The sequence below is a fragment of the Pteropus alecto genome, unplaced genomic scaffold, assembly GCF_000325575.1.
Source record: "Pteropus alecto unplaced genomic scaffold, ASM32557v1 scaffold125, whole genome shotgun sequence".
In the NCBI taxonomy this organism is placed as follows: Eukaryota; Metazoa; Chordata; class Mammalia; order Chiroptera; family Pteropodidae; genus Pteropus; species Pteropus alecto.
In genome coordinates, this window is record NW_006436888.1 from 39,811 (window position 1) to 63,052 (window position 23,242).

The window sequence follows — 23,242 nt, forward strand, 5'->3', positions numbered from 1 at the left end:
ACTTTGAGTCTCTGCCTCCCAGTTATTTGATAAAATATAGGCCAGAGAGACCTACTTGGGAAGGCAGAAGCTGCTACAACATTCCCATTGGATAACACACAGTCATTTCCTAAAAATCTTGAAAGGGGGACAGGGATGCTTTAATGCCATGATTTTTCGAGTTTACATGCTGTAGGACATGAGTTTGTGATTGATGTATAGGAAAAAAAACACCCACCACCAAATGATAGAGTATAATTGTGAGTTTAGTCCTGGTACTAGTTAATATTTCCCTATGTTAGTGTCACATTCACCACAGATTTGTCATGGGTGTGAGGGACATATCTGAAAAGCTTTCAGTTCTTTGGTTAATATCTATTAAATATTCTGAGATACACAGCACATGTTCAAAAAATATTTTAATATAATTAATGTATTCATTATGCTTACTTGTTTCACGATTATAAGTATCCTGATAAGCGTAATGGATTCTATACTTGGGAGTTGAAAGGGGTTTGTGGTTTCCACAGTATACAAAAGAAGATATGAATAGTATGTTATCCAAGTGAGAGAAGGCAGGTGAATCAGATTTCCACCTCTTCCTATAAAAAGCTAGATATTTCCAGACTGTTGCCAGTTCTTTTTTACTTAACATGTCAAAGTGGATTTCTCTGACCTGGCTGCTTAGCTGCCGCTTCCCTTTGTACTCTGCATTGTATTTATTTTGTATGGAATATAAATGTCGTGTCTTTCAGCAGTGTATCAGGCTCAGTGGTGGTTGCAGGGAAGTTTGTTAGAAGACAGGGGTTTCAGGAAGATAGCTTGACTGCCTAGAGGAGAGAGAGATTTTTAAGTCTCCTTATTTTCCTTCTTGTGTTATACATACCTTTAGTTTCTTCATTCTTCCCCTTCTTACCTAACTTCTTGTCCTTTATTCCATTTTTCCATTTATTTGCATACTCTGGTGTCTTGGTGTCTGTCAGATTCTTGGGGAATGAGGGTAGGGTAAGGAAGTGAGGCAGCTCATCTTTATTAGGTGACTCATACACACTTGTTTCTTTAAAATCAAGAGATAATGACATTGTCATTGACCACATGTCTCTTCCCTCCTTCAAGTCTTTTTAAAACTAGTTTCCCCAGGTTTCTCTTTAGTTTGTTCCAAGAGAATTGTAAACGGAGCTCAAGACTGTTCTATTTTTTTTTCTATGCCAATATTCATCTTTCCCCAAAGTGCATTCCTGTTTCTTTATTGAAATAAGGCAGTTGTGTTTTTCTAGGGCAGGAAGTAGAGTCCGTTAAATCACAGTGGACCAACACTGAACCAGTCAATTAAATGAGTTTATTCCTATATTTAAATGTTTCATTATCTGACTGGGAAGGAAAGTAACAGAATAAGTTCATCCTTTGGGTCCCGGGCAGTTTTTATCTTAGTTTTGGTAAACCTGTTGAGCTGAAAAACGGGGGCAGGGTAGGTGGGTAAGCAGCTCTGAACTATTGAAATAAAGCAGAAAAGGTAAATAACTCAGTATAATACATCAAATTACAGGGTGGAAAAACCTTAGAACAATGAATAAGAAAGTCTAAGGATAGAGGTGGAGAAACAACTAAGTATATGATGTAGTAGGAGTTTTCTGCCAAATATATGACCCTTCCCAATGTGATAGTCACTAGAAACTGAGTGCTGCTTCGCTTAAAAGTGTTTGTTTCCTCTTTTTTGTTCATCTGACAAATACGGAGAGATGCACATTGGTGGGCAGTGAGATCCTTGCACATAAGTGCTCCATAAGTATTTTTTCTTTGTGAAAGAGTTGTTCCAAGATAAGGAACTGTTTTTCGTTAAATACCCATTTATCCTTGATAAATCCCCAAATAGCAAAGTGTTTGCAATGACAGACTCTTAAGTGCTATTGGAGGTGATTCATCACTCACACTGGCACCTTTAGAATGTTTGAACTTGTTCTTTTGGCTCCTGTATTGATTTGGCAAGTGGATAGAATTCTGATTGTTTACGTTTTTCTCCCTAGGCTGATACTTCTGGTTGGAGAATAACTCATTGGGGAAACTATTTAGCTCTTCCCTTTCCATTTAATAAGATACATTTTAGTCTTTTCTTTGCATTCTTGTTTCATGGATTGTGGACTAACATCTGCTTTGATAGAGAGAATGACATAAATGTAAATGCATCCACCCTTTAGATCTAGTCAGGCTCCAGATTTTCACATAAGAGGGCATTTCCTCAGCTAAGGATTAGGGAAGTGGTTAAAAATTACTCAATTTGTTGCGATCTAGCTGTATTCTGCCAGGAGGGGAGTGGGGAAGAGAACTCTGGCACCTAGTGAATTTTGGATTTTAGCACCAGTTAGGTGATTTCTGCCCTTGGGATGTTGATTGTTTTTAAGTTATTACATTATGAAGTAGCCTTGTTTGGTCTTCAGAAGGGCTTATTATAATCTGCATTTTTAATGATAGTATTTTAAGTGCTCTAGTCTATCCCCTTTGGCCAGCACAAATTGGTCTTTGCCTATTACCAATATAAGACAAAATGGTATCTTGTTTTTACTTGTATCTCCTTAATTCTACATGAGTTTGAAAATGTTTCTTGCTTATTAGCCTTTGCCACTAATGAAGCCAGATACCTTGGACAAGGTACTTAGTGTTAATTCTCTACACTTTACTTTCTCAGTTTTGAATATATGGATGATAACAGGTCTACCAAATAGAATTGTTACAAGGATTAAGTAAAATAACGCCTATAAAGGGGTAGGGCGTCTGGCATATAGTAAGCACTAAATAAATCTTGGCTGAATATTTTCTTTGCAGTGAATCAGAAATCTTGCACCATGAGAAGCAGTATGAGCCATTCTACTCATCTTTTGTTGCACTTTCTACACACTATATTACAACAGTTTGCAGCCTCAGTAAGTATTCCACTCTTGTCACTCCCTTCTGAGGGCTTGTGAAGAGGGAGATTGTGTATTCTCTCCTTAGGGTGTCTGAACCAGTCATTAACGAAGTCTGAATTTTAGCACTCCTAACCTGTTTACCCAAGAGTGGGACGACTCTCAGTGTGATAAGGCTCCAGAAGTTCTTTACTTAGGCCAACCAAGAGGGATTTAAAAACTACTTGATTTGGACATCTGCTTCATAACCCAACTTTCTTAATCAAAAGCATTTTATTGATTTCATAAATGTAATTACTAGTGTGTTTATTTTGGGGGTAGTTGGGGGATGGGTAGGTATTGACCTGGGATTTTTAGCAGCCATTAACCAAGGCTCTATTCCTTATTTGGTTTCATTGAGAAAGTAAATTCCCTTTTGTGTAAATTCTCTGATGTGTGAAAAAATTTCAGATTCAGTTCCTCACCTTTTAAACTTTTCTACCCAAAAAGTGACCAAGCCCTTATTTTCTACTATTTCTGAATTTTTGCATTTTCAACTTTTTTAAGTCTTAACTCATATAGTTCTGTGGACTTCTAATGATTTGTTTACTTAAGTAGTTTCTAAGCAAGTAAAATGAAAGAAAGCTATAGGATTGCTGAATAACCTTTTAGTGTCCAAAGCTGTTTATTATAGGCACTGGCTACTGATGGAAGAGTCACATTTAGCTTGAAGAAACTGTGTAGGCAGCCCCTTGTTAAAAAGGCATTTAGAACCTATGGGAAAAGAGAGATGGTATATTCTAGTAGTTAAGAGAGTGAACTTTAGAGGCAGACTTTCTGGATTTTACTAGCTGTATGACTTTGGGCAAGTCATTTAACCTCTATGTGGTTTAATTTCATTATTAGGAAAAGGAGGGAGAGCAGATAACAATACCAACCTCATAGAATTGGTTTAAGGGTTAAGTGAGTTAATATATTTGAAGTTTTTTGATATTTACAGTGACTTATTTCCTATTAGTGTCTAATAAATGTAAGATAAATTGATTTATAAACAGTTGATGGTTATCAATGCCAAGATGCCTTTGTTTGCCCCTCGGGTTGTTGGTTCTGAATAATTATTATCATGGAATGATATTGGAAATGTTGGACATACGGAGCTCAAATGTTTGATTTATTGACTGTGAGGCTGAAGTGAGTTATAGAAGTCGGAGGTTAAGTAAAGCTTATTACTTTCTCAGTTCCCCGGAACCAGCTTCAGTCGGTGGCAGCAGCCTGTAAAGTCCTGATTGAGTTTTCTCTCCTACGTCTGGAGAATCCAGATGAGGCTTGTGCTGTGTCCCAGGTGAGAGTGATGGGCCCATTTCTGGCTCTTATTTTGAGGTAGGATTGTGACTGACTCGTGGAATGATGGAGAAGGAATGGCATACAGCAGAGGTTGGTAAACATTTTTTGCAATACGCCAGATAGTAAATAATTTGCTGACCATCCAGTCCCTGTTGCAACTAGTCTCGGCCTTTTAAGCTCTGCTTTTGTGGTTGTGAAAGCAGCCACAGACAATACGTAACTGACTGAGCGTAACTGTGGTGCAGTAAACTTTATTTACAAAAATAGACAGTGGGCTGAATTGGGGTCGTGGTTTGCCAATATCTGGTATAGAGGGCTGCAGAGACTTTTTTAAGGGTTCCAAAGTTACCTGCCTCCAGGCCCAGGCAAGTAACATAAAATGAGTAAAGTGTGCCGGCGGAGATGAGTACACGACCTGGCTATAAAGGAGCCAATCACTATTTGGCTCCAGCTCAGTGTTGCCATGCAAGAATGGAGGTTCAGAGGCTCATTGCTATATCTTGCGAATTATTGAGAGAGATAAGAAATCTGGATTTGTATGTTAAACCTCCCATGTTTTCAAAAGTTAGCATTAACAAATTAAAAAACAACAACGTTGTTGTGAGAATAGTAAGATAAATCTGCAAGCCAGATGTGGTCGGAGGACCATCAGCTTGTGATCTCTATTTTCGTTCTTTCCTAAGATCGTAGTTCTTGACATTAACCTAAATTTGGTTCTGTGCCTGTTAGAAGTCCCAAAAGAGTAGAGTCTTCTAAAAGACACATTTGAATTTGTTTTCTTTTCAGAAACACTTGATTCTCCTCATCAAGGGCCTGTGCACTGGCTGTAGCCGACTAGACAGAACTGAAATTATCACGTTTACAGCAATGATGAAATCGGCCAAGCTGCCACAAACGGTGAAGACACTCTCAGATGGTGAGTGTTCCTTTGTCATACCTCGTTACGTGGCCACTTCCCTGGCTAGCTCTAGTCCTGTTTTGCCTTTTAGTGGCATTCTCATTCTTCTTTCTGTTTTTATATTTTTACAGTGGAAGATCAGAAAGAGCTGGCCTCACCAGTAAGCCCAGAGCTGAGGCAGAAGGAGGTACAAATGAATTTTTTGAACCAGCTGACATCGGTTTTCAACCCTAGAACTATAGCATCGCCGCCTGTAGGTACACAGACTCCGGTAAGTTACTTCAGATGTTCTCATCCCTGTGGGGTTTGTTAAGACAATACTAGAAAAAAGTAACAAACATATTTTATATTTGTGATATAAAATGATGTACTGCCTATGGTAGAAAAAAATCGAAGAATATAAACCAAAAAAAATTAAAACTCACCCCAACTCTTTCTGTCCACAGTTGCTACGATTTTGATGACCATTCTTCTAATATTTCTCAGTGTAACTAAACAAACATAAAGAGCATGTTTCCCATAAAAGGCATCACTCTATGTTAGTTGTAGGATATTTATTTTATAAAGCTATATATATCCCCCCTCCTTTTTGGAAAATAACTTGTATTTTTTCCAACATTAGAGAGGAATTTCCGCTCATTAACTGGGGATTCTGAAGAGTATCCATGAAGCTGCTGCTTCGTTTGGACAGTTGGTTCGATTCTGAACTCCAGGGAACCAGACAACATATGATAGTATCTTGAAAGGCATTTCTTCTCCTTTGTTTCTCTTCAGGTGGAAGGAGAAAATGATGAGCAGTCATCCACAGATCAAGTCTCTGCTGTCAAAACCAAGAATGTGTTCATAGCTCAGAATGTGGCTAGTCTTCAAGAACTTGGTAAGACTCTTAATCGTCAGAAAACTGATTCCTCTGTTTTCAAAATTTTTTTAGGCAGAGAAGACTCAAACAGCAGAAAGGCCTAATGAGCTTTTTCATTAATTCAGGTGGCTCAGAGAAGCTACTACGTGTCTGTTTGAACCTGCCATATTTTCTACGCTACATCAATCGGTTTCAAGATGCAGTGTTGGCCAATTCCTTCTTCATCATGCCGGCAACAGTAGCAGATGCCACTGCCGTTCGTAATGGGTAAGGTGCTCCAGGGTCCATATACTTTACATTCTAATGCTGCTCTCAAAAGAGATAAACTGGTTAGTTTTTATGACATGCCTACTTTCAGATTATAGAAGCAAGCAATTCTAAGGGACATTTCTTTTCATCTCTTTTATGCTCCAGTTTTCATTCTCTGGTGATCGATGTAACCATGGCATTGGATACCCTTTCTCTACCTGTGTTGGAACCTCTCAATCCCTCTCGTCTGCAAGATGTGACAGTCCTTAGCCTAAGTTGTCTATATGCAGGTGAGAAGTTATTATGTCTGATCTCATTTTCTTAGTCAAGCACGGGTATACTTCCTGGAAATCATGAGATCCTTCTGAGTACTCTACTCTCTCCCCCTTTGATTAGCTCCTTCCCCCAAGGATCATCTAATATCTCATCCAGGTGAAATGAGATCTCAGTAGGAATCTTGTAACTTGTCCGTTTGTTCAGCAGCTGGCACTGTGTTATGTGCATATTTGATTTCATGATATGTGCAGATGCTGTCTACTGTATGAAAAGTGAAATGCTGAGTGCTGTTGGGATATTGAGGTGAACAGTATGTAATACCTGTCCTCAAGGAGCCAACACTCGAACATGGAGAGCAGATTAGGACTACATAGTGTAATATAAAACAGGAGATGCCGAAGGCAGTTAAGAGAAGTATAGAATATTAGGGGCACACACAGAAGGGAGAGAGTGCGTCTTGCTGTGGGAGCAGGTTTGAGGAAGGCGTCCTAGAACAGGTGCTATCTGTTTATATTGATAAATATGACGAGTGTTGTTCTTCATGCTCCCACAAAATCCTTTTTCTTCTTGTTGATTGTGCTGCCTTGGAAGTGAGGCCTGACAGTAGCTGTTTAATCTCTTTTAAGTTATTGTTATAGTGACTTTTTAACCCAATTCACTGCTCCTTGATTTTAAGTACCATAGTCCTGGGATGTCATGCAAGATATAACAATTTCCAATGTTCACTTGGTTTTGCAAGTGAGGATTTGAACAATCTTGGAAACCTGAGCTCAGGAGCACAGAGAAATTGCTGAAGTAGATCATCTTCCTAAATTCTTTTAACAGCTTACTTTGAACATCTTTGTATAAATAGGAATATAAAGGTAAAGGCTCTTTCAACTGGGGAAGGCAGTAGTCATGAAGGAGTTCTGCTGACGTATCTCGTAGAGCTCATAGGATTTCAGCTTGGCTATCCCTAGATAGATGTAAAAGCAAGACCAGAAGTAGTCTAGAGTTTGGGGAACATGATGGTGTGTGTGCATGTGCGTGCGTGTGGGTGTGTGCGTGCGCGCACGCGCGTGTGTGTGTTTAGTGTTTGTACAACTGGGAAAAAAGGACCCAATCACAGGGGGCTTAGAAATGCATTCTTAAGTCATTTGGGCCACATATGGTAGACAGTAGAGACCATTAAAATTTTCGAAGTGTGATATGATCTGAGCTATATTTTAGGAAGAACATTCAAGCAGTAGCATGCAGGATATTTTCATGTGGGGCATACTGGAGACAGGGAGACCCTTTAGGAGGAATTTGCAGTCATTCAGATAAGAACACATTAAAGGCATGAACTGGCAGTAGCAGTAGTAGTAGAAAGCTAGGGATACATGTGAGAGTGTGCTCTTTCCAAGCCTATTTCCAGTATTTATTTGCTATTCCTCTTCCTTCGATCTTTTCATTTTTAAATTTGGGGTTTATTACAATTTTAAGGCATTTCTTAAATATCTCAGTGTATTTAGTTAGTAAGGATTAAAGAGTTCTTAAAAATTCTTAGTCGGATTAAAGATCCTCGATTTGGTTTGTTGTTGATCACTTGAGATTTGATTTAAAGAAAAGAATTTGGCCTTGATGTCTTTGAGAAATACTAAGAATGGGATTTTTTTCCCCCTATAATCTTAAAAAAATTTTTAAAACTATTTAAAAATTAATAGATTTTATTTTTAAAGCAGTTTTAGGTGTACAGAAAAATTGAGCAAATGGTACAGAGTTCCCGTTTACCCTCTCTTCATACAGTTTCCCTTATTATTAACATACTGCATTATGATATATTTGTTATAATTGATGAACCAATGTTGATACATTATTATTAACTGAAGTTCAGTTTACATTAGGGTTCCCTCTTTGTGTCGTACAGTTCTATGGGTTTTGACAGATGCATAATCCATCATCATTGTATCGTATAGAATAATAGTTTAACTGCCCTAAAAATCCCCTATGCTTCACCTAGTAGTCACTTTCCTCTACCCCCAACTCTAACCCCTAGTAACTATTGATGTTTTTGCTGTCTCCATAGTTTTACCTTTTCCAGAATGTCGTGTAGTTAGAACCAACTGTATAACATGTAGTCTTTTCGGATTGGCTTCTTTTGCTTAGAATATGCAAGTAAGGTTCTTTCATGTCTTTTTGTGGCTTGATAGTTTTTTTCTTTTTATTGCTGAATAATATTCCTTGTATAGCTGTACCACAGTTCTTTTATCCATTCACCTTTTGAGACATCTTGATTGCTTCCATTTTTTGGCAATTATGAATAAAGCTATAATATTTGTGTGCAGATTTTTGTTTGGACAGAAGTTTTTAGGTCATTTTGCTAAATATCTGGGAGTATGATTGCTGGATCATAGGTTTAGTCTTGCTTTTATGGAATTTACTTTAATAATCAAATCACGGAACTGTTTGTGAGTGGGTTGTGTTTCAGTTTTGGTGGATTCTTGGGACCGTGCCATCCTTGGAATCTGTGCATCTTTTTTTTTTTTTTTTTCAGGTGTGAGTGTGGCAACCTGTATGGCCATTCTTCATGTGGGTAGTGCTCAGCAAGTGCGGACAGGGTCCACAAGCTCCAAAGAAGACGACTATGAGAGTGACGCAGCTACAATTGTCCAGAAATGCGTAAGCCAAGCCTCTGGGGATACGGGTGCCTTGATTGTTCAGATGAGGGTGTATGGCCTTTCTTCTTGATAGAAGAAAGGACATGGAGTACTCTCCACATCCTTTCCCCTTGGGTAATAGGTCTAAGAGGTGGGCATTCAGCTTGTTTACTTGGCAGATTGGTTGACCCTGCAGAAAACACTGCAACTTTGTGGTAGCAGTAGACCTTGTGAAAGACGAGTCCATTCAATCAGCATATATTTGAGGACTTACTATGTGTTAGTGTACTTTTAGTGGAGACATACAAGAAACAAGATAATTTCAGCTAATGGTAAATATATAGGATGAATACATGCGATTGAAAGTGATCTGGGTTTGTTGGTCCTGGGTGTGTTGCTTTAGATTGGGTGGAGGGAATGCTTCTGAGGTAACGTGAGTTGGATGAAAGGAGGGAGCCAACGCCATGTGAAGATGAAAGAAAGCATGATGGAATTGTGTTATTGGGAAATGACTTGAGGATATTTAACTCTTGATGCTAAATTAATTTGGGTAGGATTTAGCATTTATAATGAAATATGGTAGCTTGTTCAGATTTTTGTGTATGTTTGATATTGGACAGCTTGAAATCTATGACATGATTGGACAAGCAATCTGTAATTCCCGCCGGGCTGGTGGTGAGGTAAGCGGCATGTCTCTGCTATGTTCTGGTCTTGTAGTGTCTAAGATGTGTTCCTGTCTTGTAGCCTGTAAGATCTCTATGTTCACATTTTTCTTTTGTGCCTTTTTCAACAGCACTATCAGAACTTCCAATTGCTGGGTGCCTGGTGTTTGTTAAACAGCCTTTTCCTCATATTGAACCTCAGTCCTACTGCCTTGGCTGATAAGGGGAAAGAGAAAGATCCACTGGCTGCACTCCGAGTCAGAGACATCCTTTCTCGTACAAAAGAGGGAGTGGGCTCTCCTAAATTGGGGCCTGGAAAAGGGTATGTGTCTATTCGATTGTCTCTCTTGTTCTGTTACCTTAAATTTCCCCGCCATTTTATATTGGACGTAGTTCAACTCTTCTCACCTCTAGATTAACAGGAAAACTTGCCTCTATACCCAGTTGAATTGAAAAACTAAGATGATGATCAGAGCCTACGGTCTCTACATCGTAGCTGTGTGTTTTTGGGCGAATCACTCATACTCTCCATTCTTATTTTCTTATCTGTAAGAGGGAGAAAATATCTGCGTAAAATATATTTTAGGATTTTTATGAGGTTCAAATCAGTAAAAATGCTTCAGTTTTATACGGTGGCATCTGACTTGGAGGTTTACCAGTAGAGTGAGGATTCTCTCGGGTCCTCCTGGCTTGTTTCCTGAAACATTTGTTACTATTTTGATGAAATATGGCCATTAAGCCCTGCTTACTAGGAGGGAAGTTACAGATATGACTTCTGTGCTTTTGTTTACTCAGTCTCTACCATGTACTAGGCTCTTTTCAGGTATTGATGATATGGCACTAATCAAAGCAATGTCCTTGCCTTTATGGAGTTTATTGTCTAACTGCAACAACAGTGAACAAATACACGAGTAAGTTCATAATAGATTATTATGTATGAGTGTTGTGAAGGAAAATAAGCCAGAGCAAGAGACCTGAGTGATAAGGGCTGTTATTTTAATTACAGTGGTCAAGAAAGGGCTCTGAAGACAAGATGTAGAGAAAGAAGTGACAGAGTGAGCCCTACAGATATTTGTGGTAGACTTGTACAGGTTTTGAGATGGAAGTATGACTGGCATTTTTAAAGATCTGCAAGGTCAATATGGCTAGAAGGGAGAAATTAAGGAGGGAGAGCGATAGAGAATTATGTCAGAGAGGTAGCCAGGGGCTGAATCACCTAGGGCCAGGTGTAATCTGTAGGTGTTAGAGGTTTCTCAACAAGAGAGTAATAGGATCTAATTTATTAGTGATTTGAGAACCCAGCTCCTGTGTGGAGAATAGACTGCAGGGTCATTAGACAAGAAGAAGGCAGAATAGTTAGGAAGCTAATGCATTACTACTAATGAGAGAGGACGGGGACTTGGAATAGAGTGATGGCGGCAAAGACTGGGAGAAGAGGTCAAGTGGGATATGTTTCGAAGGTATAAGCTGACAGGCTTGGATGTTGAGTGTGAAAAATATGACATAAGAATTTTTTGGCATGAGCAAAACTGGGTTGTGTAATTTACTGAGCCAGGGAACAGCAGTTTGGAGTAGACTGGGTGGCAAGAAGGGGAAGAGATGACTGTCAGACCCTACGTGAGATGTTGAGTAGGCAGTTGGGTATATGAGTTTGGAGTTCAAGGAGGAAGTCAAATTCTGGACCTCATTGAACACATTATTCACTGAGTACCTTCTCTGTCCCAGGCTGTGTTGGTCTGGAATGGTGAACAAAAAAAAAATAGGCATATTCCCAAGAGACTTGAAGTTCATATTCATGCAAATATATATCAGTTTGTATTTAGAGAGTATTGTGATAGAGGCATATGACTTGGTAAGAAAAATCAAGGCAGGCTTCCCCTAGGAAGTGTTAATTCAGCAGAACTCTAAAATAAGCATTGAGATTGTTGGCAGCACAAACACGTGCCGCTTAACAACGTTTCAGTCGACAATAGACCACATATACAATGGTGGTATACCAGATAGATGTGTAATAGTCTGTATCATCTATGTTTGTGTAAGTATACTCTGTGTTGTTTGCATAACAATGAAATCAATCATCTAATGGTGCATTTCTCAGAATGTATCCCCGTTGTTAAGTGGTGCATGGCTGTAAATATTAGGCAAAGTAGGGAGGTGAGTGCGTTCCAGAGAGAACAGTAGTTTGTGACTTTGTGAGTCTATACTCTTGATGTCGTAAAGAGAAATGAATGAATGCCAAAAGGTACATATAACTTTAGAAGTAACAGTTATGTTTTAAAAATGGCTGTTTTTTTTTTTTTTAATTTTTGATTACAGTTGGCATACAATATTATATTAGTTTCAGATATACGACATTGTGATTAGACATTTATACATAACTTATGAAGTGATCTCCCTGGTAAGTCTAGTACCTATCTGACACCATATGTAGTTATTACAATATTGACTATATCCCCTATGCTGTACTTTACATCCTGTGACTATTTTTATAACTGGCAGTTTGTACTTCTTTAATTCCTTTTTTTCACCCATTCTCCTAACGCCTCCCCGACCCTCAATCTGGCAGCCATCAAAATGTTCTCTATATTTGAGTTTGTTTCTGTTTTGTTTATTCATGGCTGTTGTTTCTTGAGATTTAGAAAGAGTACATGAACATTGTATAAGTTATAAACTGTAAGAAAGGAAAAAAGTGATCTTAAATTCTACCACCCAAATTGGTAAACATTCTACTAAATATTTTTCTGTGCACATAAGTAATATATATGTTTACAAAAATAAGATCACTGTTATAAAATATTATAGGCATCTTTTCAGTGACATTATAAGTTTTAATGTCTGATAGTATTTCACTATATAAATATCCCATCGTTAACTAATTACCTTATTGAATGCTTAATTAGGTTGTTCCAAATTTCTTGTTTTGATAAACCATGCTTTAATAAACCTTCTAAAACATTTTGTGAACTAGTTTAATTATCCCCTTGGGGGTAAATCCTTGGAAATATTGTTAAGACAGAAGGGCACACTTATTTAAAAATTCGAAATATTTTGCTAAGCTGCTCTAACTTGCATTCCCACTGGCTGTGTGTGCATATGCCCATTTCCACGGTTCCTCATAGACAGTGGATATCATTCATCTTCATATTTGCTAATCTTAGAGGTGAAAGATATATTGCTGTTATTCATATATCTTCGGTTACTAGTGTGGTTGTCCTTGTCATACATTTATCAGTCATTTGTGTTTCTTCTTTTGTAAACTGCCTATGTCCTTTGCCCAGGTTTTCTCTTTGGTGTTTGTCCTTATTATTGATTTACGTGAGCTCATTGTATATTAGATAGCTAACTCTTTATCATATGGTCATTTGGACAGAAAGAAAAAGTTTTACTAAGATTTAATGTAAAACTTTGTTTTTATTCTTTTTGGTTTATGCCTAAAGTTTTTATAGAAGTTGGTAATTTTTAATCTCTTTTTTCCCTCAAAAGAATGACTTTAAAAAAGTTCAACCACCGTTTAAATGTCAGTATCTTTACATGACCTAACTGCTTTGAATTGATAGTTTTAAATTCCAAAATTCCATCGATTTGGAAGTTTCTTCTAGTCCGGAGTTCTTAACCTGAAGCCCATGCATCCTTCAGTAGTTAGTGGATGGGGTTCAGGGAGATTGTGCACTTCTGAAGTTACATGCAGAGTTTGAGTATTTGTGTACTTTTTTTTTTCCTGTGAAAAGGTCCATGGATTCTGAGAGATCCATTGTTTTTGATTATCTTAAGGTTTGTGTTTACCTTTTTCTTCGTGTAGGCATCAGGGATTTGGGGTGCTCTCAGTGATATTGGCAAACCATGCTGTCAAGCTGTTAACTTCTCTCTTTCAAGACCTGCAAGTGGAAGCTCTGCACAAGGTGAGGGGATTATACTCCGGGAATCAGCATATTGATGGCTTGCTCCACTTCTGGGTAAGCTAGTTTGAACTAGCAGATCAGATTGTTATTTCCTGATGTCTCATAACATTAAGTCTCTTTTGCTGTTTACCTTCAGAGTTGGGAGACAGATGGTCCCCCTGCTGTCCTGAGCATTATGGCCCAGAGCACCTCCATACAGAGGATTCAGCGGCTGATTGACTCTGTCCCACTGACGAATCTGCTGTTGACGTTACTCTCAACTTCCTACAGAAAGGTGGGTGGGGTCATGCCACTGGTAATTTGGAAGATCTTACATAATATAACCTCAAAATGAATAAGACTGACTGTACACTGTGATCCTCTATAAACGCCAAATTTGTGCTAATGGTTTTGAAGATGAGAAGATGATCCCAAACATTTGAATTATCAGTATTGTGACATATGGCTACTTGGTGATTTGTGACAATTGGTATGCTGAAGCAAAAACATAGAGAACACTATTGAAACACTCATTCGTTAATTGTTTTCCATATCCCTGGTTTTGGAGTGATTTTGTAGGATAAAGTGATGAGAGTCCTGAAGGGAGCTGTGAAAGAGAACTACTTCTTGGATTTGCAGAAAAGAATAAGACATGGAGAAAACTTTTCAAATAGTAAATGAGATGAAGTAGGACGGTTCCATTTTTGTGATCATCAGCTGTGATCATCACTGTTTTCCTAGGCATGTGTCCTGCAGCGTCAGAGGAAGGGCTCCATGAGCAGTGATGCCAGCGCCTCTACTGACTCCAACACCTACTACGAGGATGATTTCAGCAGCACAGAGGAGGACAGCAGCCAAGGTAGAGGCCTCTCTTCTCTCTCCCAGGAGATAAGATACAGGGTGCAAAAGGAACTTTCCCCAGTAGGTTCCTCTAGTTTCCTATTTACCATTTTCCTTCACCCGCCTAGCCTAGATCTTATTATTACGTGCACTCAAAGGTGACACGTTATTAAGAGTAAGTTGAGCCGTTGAAAACTAAATGATAGAACCTACTATTAGCAAAGCCTAGATCACTTTTCATTCCTTTTCCTCCAAAATCAAAATATATCACAATTCATATTTTCTTTTGTGTTGACCCATTTTGTGAACTCTGCTCTGAGCTTTCCCAGTGAAACTCAAAAAGTGTGTGAGGTGTTTAGCTGTCATAGGTGTGTGGCTTAGGGAACCTTAGGGAGAGAAATTCCAGACTCCGTTGTAGTGAGCAACAAGGCAAAACTAACATTCCCTCCTGCTTTCGTTTGGGGAGACAGTGAATAAGATAAATACCAGATTTTTTATGATCAGGTTTGTGGGAGCAATGTACGGTATTTTAATGGTATGATTCTTATCTGGGGATTTACGATAGATAGACAAGTAAAAATTTGCTCTTGAAAATGTTTGGTTTGTTGCCAGTAAAATAAAGTTAGATTATTTCTCTTCCTTTGTTGGGCTCTTTTTTAAAAAATATGTTTTATTGAGGTATAATTTACATACAGTAAAATGCTCCCATTATGTATACATTTAGATGAGTTTAAAAACCATTAAAAAAAATTTTCAGTTACGGTTGACATATGATATTATATTAATTTCAGGTGTACAGCAGATGAGTTTTGATCAATTTATGTAGCCATGTAACTGCCACCAAAATCAAGATACTCTTGTGTTGATAGATATACCAACATTTAAAAAAAAATGTGTTTTTGTTACTTTTCTCTTTCTCTGTTCAGATGATGACAGTGAGCCTATTTTGGGGCAGTGGTTTGAGGAGACCATCTCCCCTAGTAAAGAGAAAGTGGCACCTCCACCTCCTCCCCCGCCACCTCCACTGGAGAGCTCTCCTAGAGTTAAAAGCCCTAGTAAGCAGGCCCCTGGTGAGAAGGGCAACATTTTGGCTAGCCGCAAAGATCCTGAGTTGGTAAGATTGGATTTCTTGAGGTTTAGGGGAAGGAAAAATGGGGAGAATGAGTGAAAAGCAAATGATTTGAACTAAAACATATTTTAGGCCGGATAACTGTAATGTTTAAAGATATTTTTACTTAGGGCTCAAGTGTATCAATTATGTTTGGTTACATAACTTATGTCCCTGGTACTGTTTCTCTAATTGAAGGTTAGTAACAACTTTGGGTTAGGCAGAAGTGAGTTTGAATCTTACTTCTACCATTGATTGGCTTTGTGACTTAGGGCAAGAGTCTGAACTTCTGCTTGCCTCAGTTTTGTCTTTTATTGTGTGGGATTGATTATACCTGTCTCTACGGATGCTGTGAAAAATTAAAGAGCCCTTAGCTTAGGTCTGGTACATCATAAGTGCTTGCTAATGATTTGTTCAACCAGTATTGATGATATATTGAGTGTCAGCCCCTGTTCTGAAGCTGTAACAGCAAACAAGTCAGATACAGTCCTTGCTTTCCTACAGCTTAGTCTATTTTCAATTTAATTTGAACAGAGATGTAAAGATCTGGAAATTCTATACATGTATAACGATAATACAGTTTTCAGAAATCAATATATCAGTAATGTCCTTGAGCTGGGAAAATACCAGAGGAAGAAATGAGTCAGTCTATTTGGAAATCTTGTCTTCATACAATATTTTACGAAGTCTCTTGTACTAAACTGGTATACCATTTGGTGTAACTCGTAGAATTATGTGGGAAGACTATCATAATTAAGCTTAGTCCCACTGTAGGTGATTTAAAATCTGATTTTTACATTTGTTTATTGTATGAGGCCTATGGACATGTTTTATTTCCCATTTGTATTCAGGATTTGTAGGGGCTCTGGGCTTATGAACGTGATATGAGCTACTTTTGTTCTTTTTAGTTCTTAGGTCTGGCTTCCAACATTTTGAACTTCATCACCTCTTCCATGCTGAACTCCCGGAACAATTTTATCCGAAACTATCTGAGTGTATCTCTTTCAGAACACCACATGGCCACGCTGGCCAGCATCATTAAGGAGGTGGACAAAGATGGACTCAAGGGTCAGTAGACAGGAGATGTGCCTGGGGGACTTTTTTTTTTCTAGTGGAGTTTGGCTGTTGGCAGGGTGGTGTGATGCATCAGGTAGCCACTTGAATAATTGGTTTTCCCATTTGTCTTCAAGGTTCATCAGATGAAGAGTTTGCTGCTGCTCTCTATCACTTTAACCACTCTCTAGTGACTTCTGACCTTCAGTCACCTAACCTGCAGGTTTGTGTGCATTATGACTGCTTAGGCCAGGAGCGAGCTCCATCAGCTTGCAGTAGGCTGCAGTTCTGTTGCTAAGGAACACAGTTTGTCATGGAATCCCCACACTAGAAAGAGTGCTGAGAGATTTTTCTAGTATGTTCTTCTGTCTTATTAGGATCATCTCAGGGAAAAGAAAATGTGTCTTTTATCCCCAGGTCACTTAGTAAACTTAAAAAAAAGGAGAAACTGCAAAAACAACTCCTAATGACTGTCTAGTAGAAAAACAGACAAAATAGATGTGAAGGCAATTTATGAAAGAATATAAATGGTCAACAAACATAGGAAATGATCACCAGTATGAGTAATTTAAGAAATACAAATTAAAATGTGTGTTTTAAAGGAACCAATCCAGGGGCTAGATGCTCTTATGAACACTACTGCTTGCAAACCCACTACTAAAATGAAGTCTAGGATCTTGATTGTGGACTTCTAAATCTTACGGTTTTCTCTCCTCATTGAAGTAGCTGCTGTCTTGAATCCTAAATCTGAAACTCTTCATTTCATCGGTTTTATATACATACACATACATACACACACATCTATTTTGCATTTATGGTCCTTAAATTTTAAGATTATTTGATTGACTTTAGTTTTTATAGCGAGTGATACCATGCTCTCTGTAATCTTTTCAGGCTTTCTTTTTCCCCTTAATACTATTTAGTACTATATCGCCAAGAGTCATCTATATTGTTGGATGTTTCTGTAGTTCTTGTCTTGACTGACTGCGCTATGATATCCTGCTATGTTTGTGATTTTACCAGTTTATTCATTTCTCCTCTGCTCCCACTGATGGACGTTTTGGTTGTGTCAGGTTTTATTGCTGTGATCTTTCTTGTACAAGTCCCCTGTTATGCAAGTGGTTCTCTTGGGAATATAAGTAGGAGTAGAGTTGACAGGTTATATAGAGTATGTGACCTTAAGGAGATAATGCCGAACTGCTCTCTGAAGTATGCGCACCGTTCTCCTCCCACCAGCAACATGTCAGAGATGTGTGGATTGACAGTCTCTCCCAACATTCGCCAGTGTCATGTTTTCCTAATAATGTTCCTAACATGGTCAAAGTTAATGGTTCTCAATCTTCAGTGTTTAAAGATTTTTTGGGAATTTGTTAAAAATGCAGATTCCTAGTTCCTGTGGTAGTCTCCTCCCCTCAATAGGATTTGACTCACTCAGTAGATTTCCAATTATTTGCCCTAAGACTTCTTTGAAAAATTTTTTGTTACTCTTAAGATTATTTCAGTGAATCCTCAGACTCATGGCACAGTTCAAGGGCTTGTGTTTGCCCCCAAAGGGACAAAATCCAGGAAACTCTTTCAAGAGGTTAAATTTCTCATAATCCCAACATATTTGAGAAATTCTTAAAATTTTTCTTTTGTTGTTTAAGAAGATAATTATAAAACCTACTTATACTGTTACATGAAAACATTTTTGGCAGAAAATGGAACAGAAATTGAGTAGAAAAGTTGTTGACCTATCTAAGATGAAGAGAAGGAAATGCTTCAGTTAGTATATCACCTGCAGCGCCTTCTCAGACTGTATGGGGTCAAAGTGTGCCGAAGTTATCAGCTCCTTGCCAGATCGAAGTTTATTTAGGGAAGTTTCAGAGTTCATAGACTTGGCCTTTTCTTGCTTAAACTTGTCCAAATAATGAAGAAATATTTTTCTCTAGAGAATGATTCTTAAGACTCTTATAATAATGTTGTTCTTTTAGCATTTGAAAAATAATTGCAGACCTTGTGTGGACATGCAAGCTGGTTGCTCACAGCTACTGACTTCATGCAGAGGAAATCCTCGAACCTCCCTTTCATTCTGTCTCCAAACATGGGACTTTAAATTCTCCCAGATTTTATAGCTACAATGGAAGAAAGTGAGGGATAGTCAGTGTAATCTAATTGCTACTGTTGAAGTCTCCTACCTTAGATAGTTTTTCTTTGGAGTAATGTACAAAGTCATTATACCCAAGGTGCCTGACTTTCATTGCATGACACACACAGTGTCCTCTCAGGGAGGTCAATAAAATGTGCCTTGGTCTGTACAAGTAAACAAATATAAGTTATGTCTTAAAAATTGTCTTTAGCTGACATGAAAATAAAGAACTATGGTTCTGAGTTAATAAGATCGGCAGGTCTATTCCTACTTAAGAAGTTGAAATCTACTGATTGATGACTTTTGAACATCTTGGGAAGAAGATATTTTGCTGAAAGGCTGTGGGAAAGATGTGCTCGGTTGGCATGGCCCCTCCGTTCTTTCTTTCAAATGTGTCTGATAAAGCAATCTACTGAGACGATTTGTGTCTCCTGAAGCCAAATGAAAAAGCAGGCTTTGTCTGGTTTTCTGTTGATATTCTGGTCCATTGGCCATTGGTTATTAGCTTAATCTATAGCCCCGCTTTTCAGAGAGAAGGTTGGAGTTAAGGCTGAAAGTTCCAGCCTTCTAATCACAGTTGGTTTTTCTGGCAACCATCTCCCATCTTGAAGCTATATAGGGCCCACAAGAGTCACTTCGTTAGCATAAACTTGGATATTACCGAAAGGGGCTTATGTGATTAACAAGACATTTCTCTCACTAAGGAAAGTGCAAGAGTTTTAGGAGTTGTGTGCCAGGAATGGGAGTAAGGCCAAATATGTATTTCTTATTATATCATGATATCATAGGGGGTTACTATTTAATACGTACAGAGTTTCATTTGGGGAAGATAAAAAAGCTAGAGACAGATGGTGATGATCACGGTTGCACAGTGTACATACATATACTTAATGCCATAGAACTGTACACTTAGAAATGATTAAAATGATAAATTTATGTTATGTTATTTTATTACAGAAAAAAGTGCCTGGCACTTTTAGTGCTGGTTTAGTACCAGTACCTATTAAATGTTAGTTGCTATCTTTATTACTTTGTTACTATTATATTTAATATTATTTACAGAGTTATAATAATTTAATAGCAGTATTACTAGAGTGATCTAGGTTCATTCATTCAATAAGTATTTATTGAACATTTACTATGTGCCAGGTACTGTTGTAGGCACTGAGGAAATAAAGGTAACTTTATTTAGTTAGTGTGGGATCATGAGAAAAAGGGAGATATGGTGTGGATAAAGGACCTGTTGTAGACGTCATGGGAAATTATTTGAATGAGGGAAGGACATGGAGTATAAGGTATTCCTGGATTTAAATTCCAAATGGAGACTGGTGAGATGCTGTTGTCTTTAATAGAAATAGGGACGTCAGGAAGGGGAGTTGGTTTAGGGGTAGAGGGAGTGATATTGAGTGCTCAGTTGGTTCACTCCTAGGTTTAACTCAGCTCAGAGATTGTATTTATTCATGGATCATTTATTTATTACACATTTACTCAGAATGATCCTTTGGGTTTTTTAGGTATGTGAGCCACAATTTGCCATTTTCTCTGTTTTTAAAAACAAACAAGTCAGTGTCAGCTTACCAGCATGACTTTTCTTTCTGTCATTTACAGTAGGCCAGTCTTAAAGCCATTGTGTTGTTTAGGAAATTGTATAGCTGAGTGTGAGACTCTCCTTTAACGAAGGAGTAAACTAAAAGCAATTAGCAGAGGTGATACCTATGTGATTACATTGCTTCCTTTGTTGGTTTGTTGAATTTTATAGTTTCAATTAAATGAGAAAACAATTTGTATATTTTTGTAAACAAGAATCATATACGAGAATTGTATACAAGAATTGTACATTGTATATTTTCAGTGTTTAGATAGTCACCATTATTATTACTGAAAAAATTCATTTTAAATATAAAATTTTGAGGTGCCAGTGAGATGAAAACGTCTAGGAAGTAGTTCGAAATGTCAGTCTGAAATTCAGGAATTAAAGAGTTAAAGATTGATAATATAGTTTTGGGAATTATTCACTAAGAGGCAATTCTTGAAGTAATGAGTAACAATGAGATGGATGGAGGGATAGCAAGAGAGGTGAAGGCTGAGGCTGAAATCTCAGGAATGCTAGCATTAAAGAGGGGTAGAGAAAGGTTCTTGCAAGGTAGGAAGGAATGGTTCGGGCCCGGGTTTTGCTGCTGTGCTGCAGCTCAGGGATACTTCCTGGAAAGTCGGTTCCTCTTAGAGCTAAGAAGAACTGAAGTGGTAGGGAAAAATCAAGTTCCTGAAGAATGTTAGCTCACTTCTCAGGGCTCTGAGTTCTAAAAACCTGACAGAAAGACACAAAAAACTGACACAAATAAAAACCTCACTTAAAGAATATTGTACAAAAGTATAAAGAATATACATTAACCATAATCTTTCCACCAACTTTATTATTTTAATTTTTCCATGTCTTCTTCTAGTTTCTATCCATATAATTGCATAGTTTTACAGTCGTAATGAGAACATTCATACATCTCTTTGTTTCTGCTTTTTCAGATTTTTACTGTTTTATAAATATACATATATTCTGTTTTCTATGTTTACTATGGTCTTTATAGTTGCCACCATGATGGCTGCATGCTCCTTGATTTGAACACTTAGATTTTTTTTCTGATTTTTTAAAATCGTAATAGTGCTATAGATAACGTTGTTGTAGCCGAGGCATGCTTATTTTTTAAATTGTTTCCTTGAATCAGGGATTGAGAAGTCATTCACAGCTGTGTTGAACACAGCAATTAAGAATATAGATTTTAGAGACTGGCTTTGTTACTTGGTAATCTTGTGGCTTTGGTCATGTTTTTAAACCACTCTAAACTCTACTTCCTTCATCAGTAAAATGGAGCACATACCCACCCAGCTCCGGGCATTTAGTCTGAGTGTATTTACAGTGCTTAGCCTATGGTAGCTGCCCAGTACATTTGAGCTTATCATGATATCTGTGACGTTTTAATAATTATTTCCAAGGAATGAGGTCCTCTAGGATGTGTTATAAGAATATAATTTAATTTGGCATACTTAGAAATTTATCCTGTATCCTGAGGTAACAATGATTTGTGTTTTCTGAAGCCAAATGAGAAAGCAGGCTTTTGTCTGGTTTTCCATTGGCATCCTGCTCAGTTTGCGTGTGTTTGAGAAGATAAGTTACAGCTTAGACAACTGAGCTGAAAGTAAAGCTCATTTGAAAGACATGCTCAACTGGAGTCATAGATAGCCCTGATTAATTCCGGAAGCCTTGACAACTTACAGGGCAGAATTTCTCTGCTAATACTGTTAATATAAGTTGTTGGACCTACAAGAAGTTGGATATCCCCCTTTTGTGTGTTATTTGTAGTATATAACTGATTATGAAAGAAAAGCTGTTAGCTATTACAGTTCAGGTTTTCTTTTGAAAAGCGCTAACTTTTCATGCCCTATCCCATTTGGAATATTACCCTGATTCTGCTGTCTCAATGCATTTCTTTTTTTTCAGGACCCCATTTCTAACACTAATTAATGGTAGTCATTATGGGATTAAGTTAGTCATTTTTTCCCATTTGTTGAATGAAATGATTTTTCTCCAAACCACTTCTAAATCTGAATTTTTGCATCCTCTTTTGTTTAAATACTCCTTCCAGTATTAAAAAGTAACAGCATTAGTAACTTTTTGGCTTCATTTACTGGCATTTCCTAATGATCTCTTGTATGTCTTTCATGTCAGAACACACTGTTGCAGCAGCTGGGCGTTGCGCCTTTTCCTGAGGGCCCTTGGCCCTTATACATTCACCCTCAAAGCCTCTCTGTACTTTCACGCCTCCTGCTCATCTGGCAACATAAAGCTGGGGCTCAAGGTGACCCCGATGTCCCTGAATGCCTTAAAGTTTGGGACAGGTAAGAAAACTCCAAGAGAAGCACTGTGGAAAAGGTTATTTACTTGTTAAATTTGTTTTGACTTCTTTGTAGTTAATCTGTGGCTTTATGACGGTACTCTATGATAGTGTTTAAAGTGGCAGGGGTGGAGGAGGGTGTTTCTGATGGGGGGAGTTGGGGGAAGATGTGCTGTTTAAAAGATGAAAGTATATAAACTATGGCCTGGAAACAGATTCTTCCTTTAGCACACGGGGGCTTTGGTTGCAGTTATGAGATAGAACCTGAGTCCTGAACGTAACCAATTTTATCCTGACCTGATTTTTTGAAAGAGAGGGAGCAGGGAAGCCAACTCTGTCTTTGGTTATTTTGCTATCAACATGAAACCATTTAGAGTGACTTGTAGTCTTTTTTGGACAACTTTTAAAGAATTTTTTTACTTGGGGGAAGCTCAGATTAATCATTTAAATCCTCTTTAGATGGACCTATTTTTGCCATTTTTGTTTACATGGTTAGGAGTCTTCAAAGCAGTTTGTTTTCCTAAAAGGCTTTGCTTTTCTCTTCCCCGATCAAATAGCTCCAATGCTGGATTTGAGAAATCATA

General features: G+C 37.9%; 1 protein-coding gene across 12 annotated transcripts in view; it reads left to right on the forward strand.

Annotated features, from left to right (window-relative positions):
• The window catches only part of UBR4 (ubiquitin protein ligase E3 component n-recognin 4), a 119,604-nt gene that overhangs the window by 3,350 nt on the left and 93,012 nt on the right, over positions 1-23,242 (forward strand). For all 12 annotated transcript variants that reach the window (XM_025048609.1, XM_025048612.1, XM_025048613.1 and 9 more), the window contains exons 2-18: positions 2,800-2,897; positions 4,097-4,200; positions 4,989-5,118; positions 5,232-5,371; positions 5,875-5,977; positions 6,085-6,226; positions 6,374-6,498; positions 9,000-9,124; positions 9,723-9,782; positions 9,896-10,086; positions 13,564-13,663; positions 13,800-13,937; positions 14,384-14,501; positions 15,409-15,596; positions 16,499-16,658; positions 16,781-16,866; positions 22,493-22,662. In XM_025048609.1, the coding sequence (XP_024904377.1) occupies positions 2,800-2,897; positions 4,097-4,200; positions 4,989-5,118; positions 5,232-5,371; positions 5,875-5,977; positions 6,085-6,226; positions 6,374-6,498; positions 9,000-9,124; positions 9,723-9,782; positions 9,896-10,086; positions 13,564-13,663; positions 13,800-13,937; positions 14,384-14,501; positions 15,409-15,596; positions 16,499-16,658; positions 16,781-16,866; positions 22,493-22,662 (2,178 nt within the window). The remainder of the gene's footprint in view (positions 1-2,799; positions 2,898-4,096; positions 4,201-4,988; positions 5,119-5,231; positions 5,372-5,874; positions 5,978-6,084; positions 6,227-6,373; positions 6,499-8,999; positions 9,125-9,722; positions 9,783-9,895; positions 10,087-13,563; positions 13,664-13,799; positions 13,938-14,383; positions 14,502-15,408; positions 15,597-16,498; positions 16,659-16,780; positions 16,867-22,492; positions 22,663-23,242) is intronic.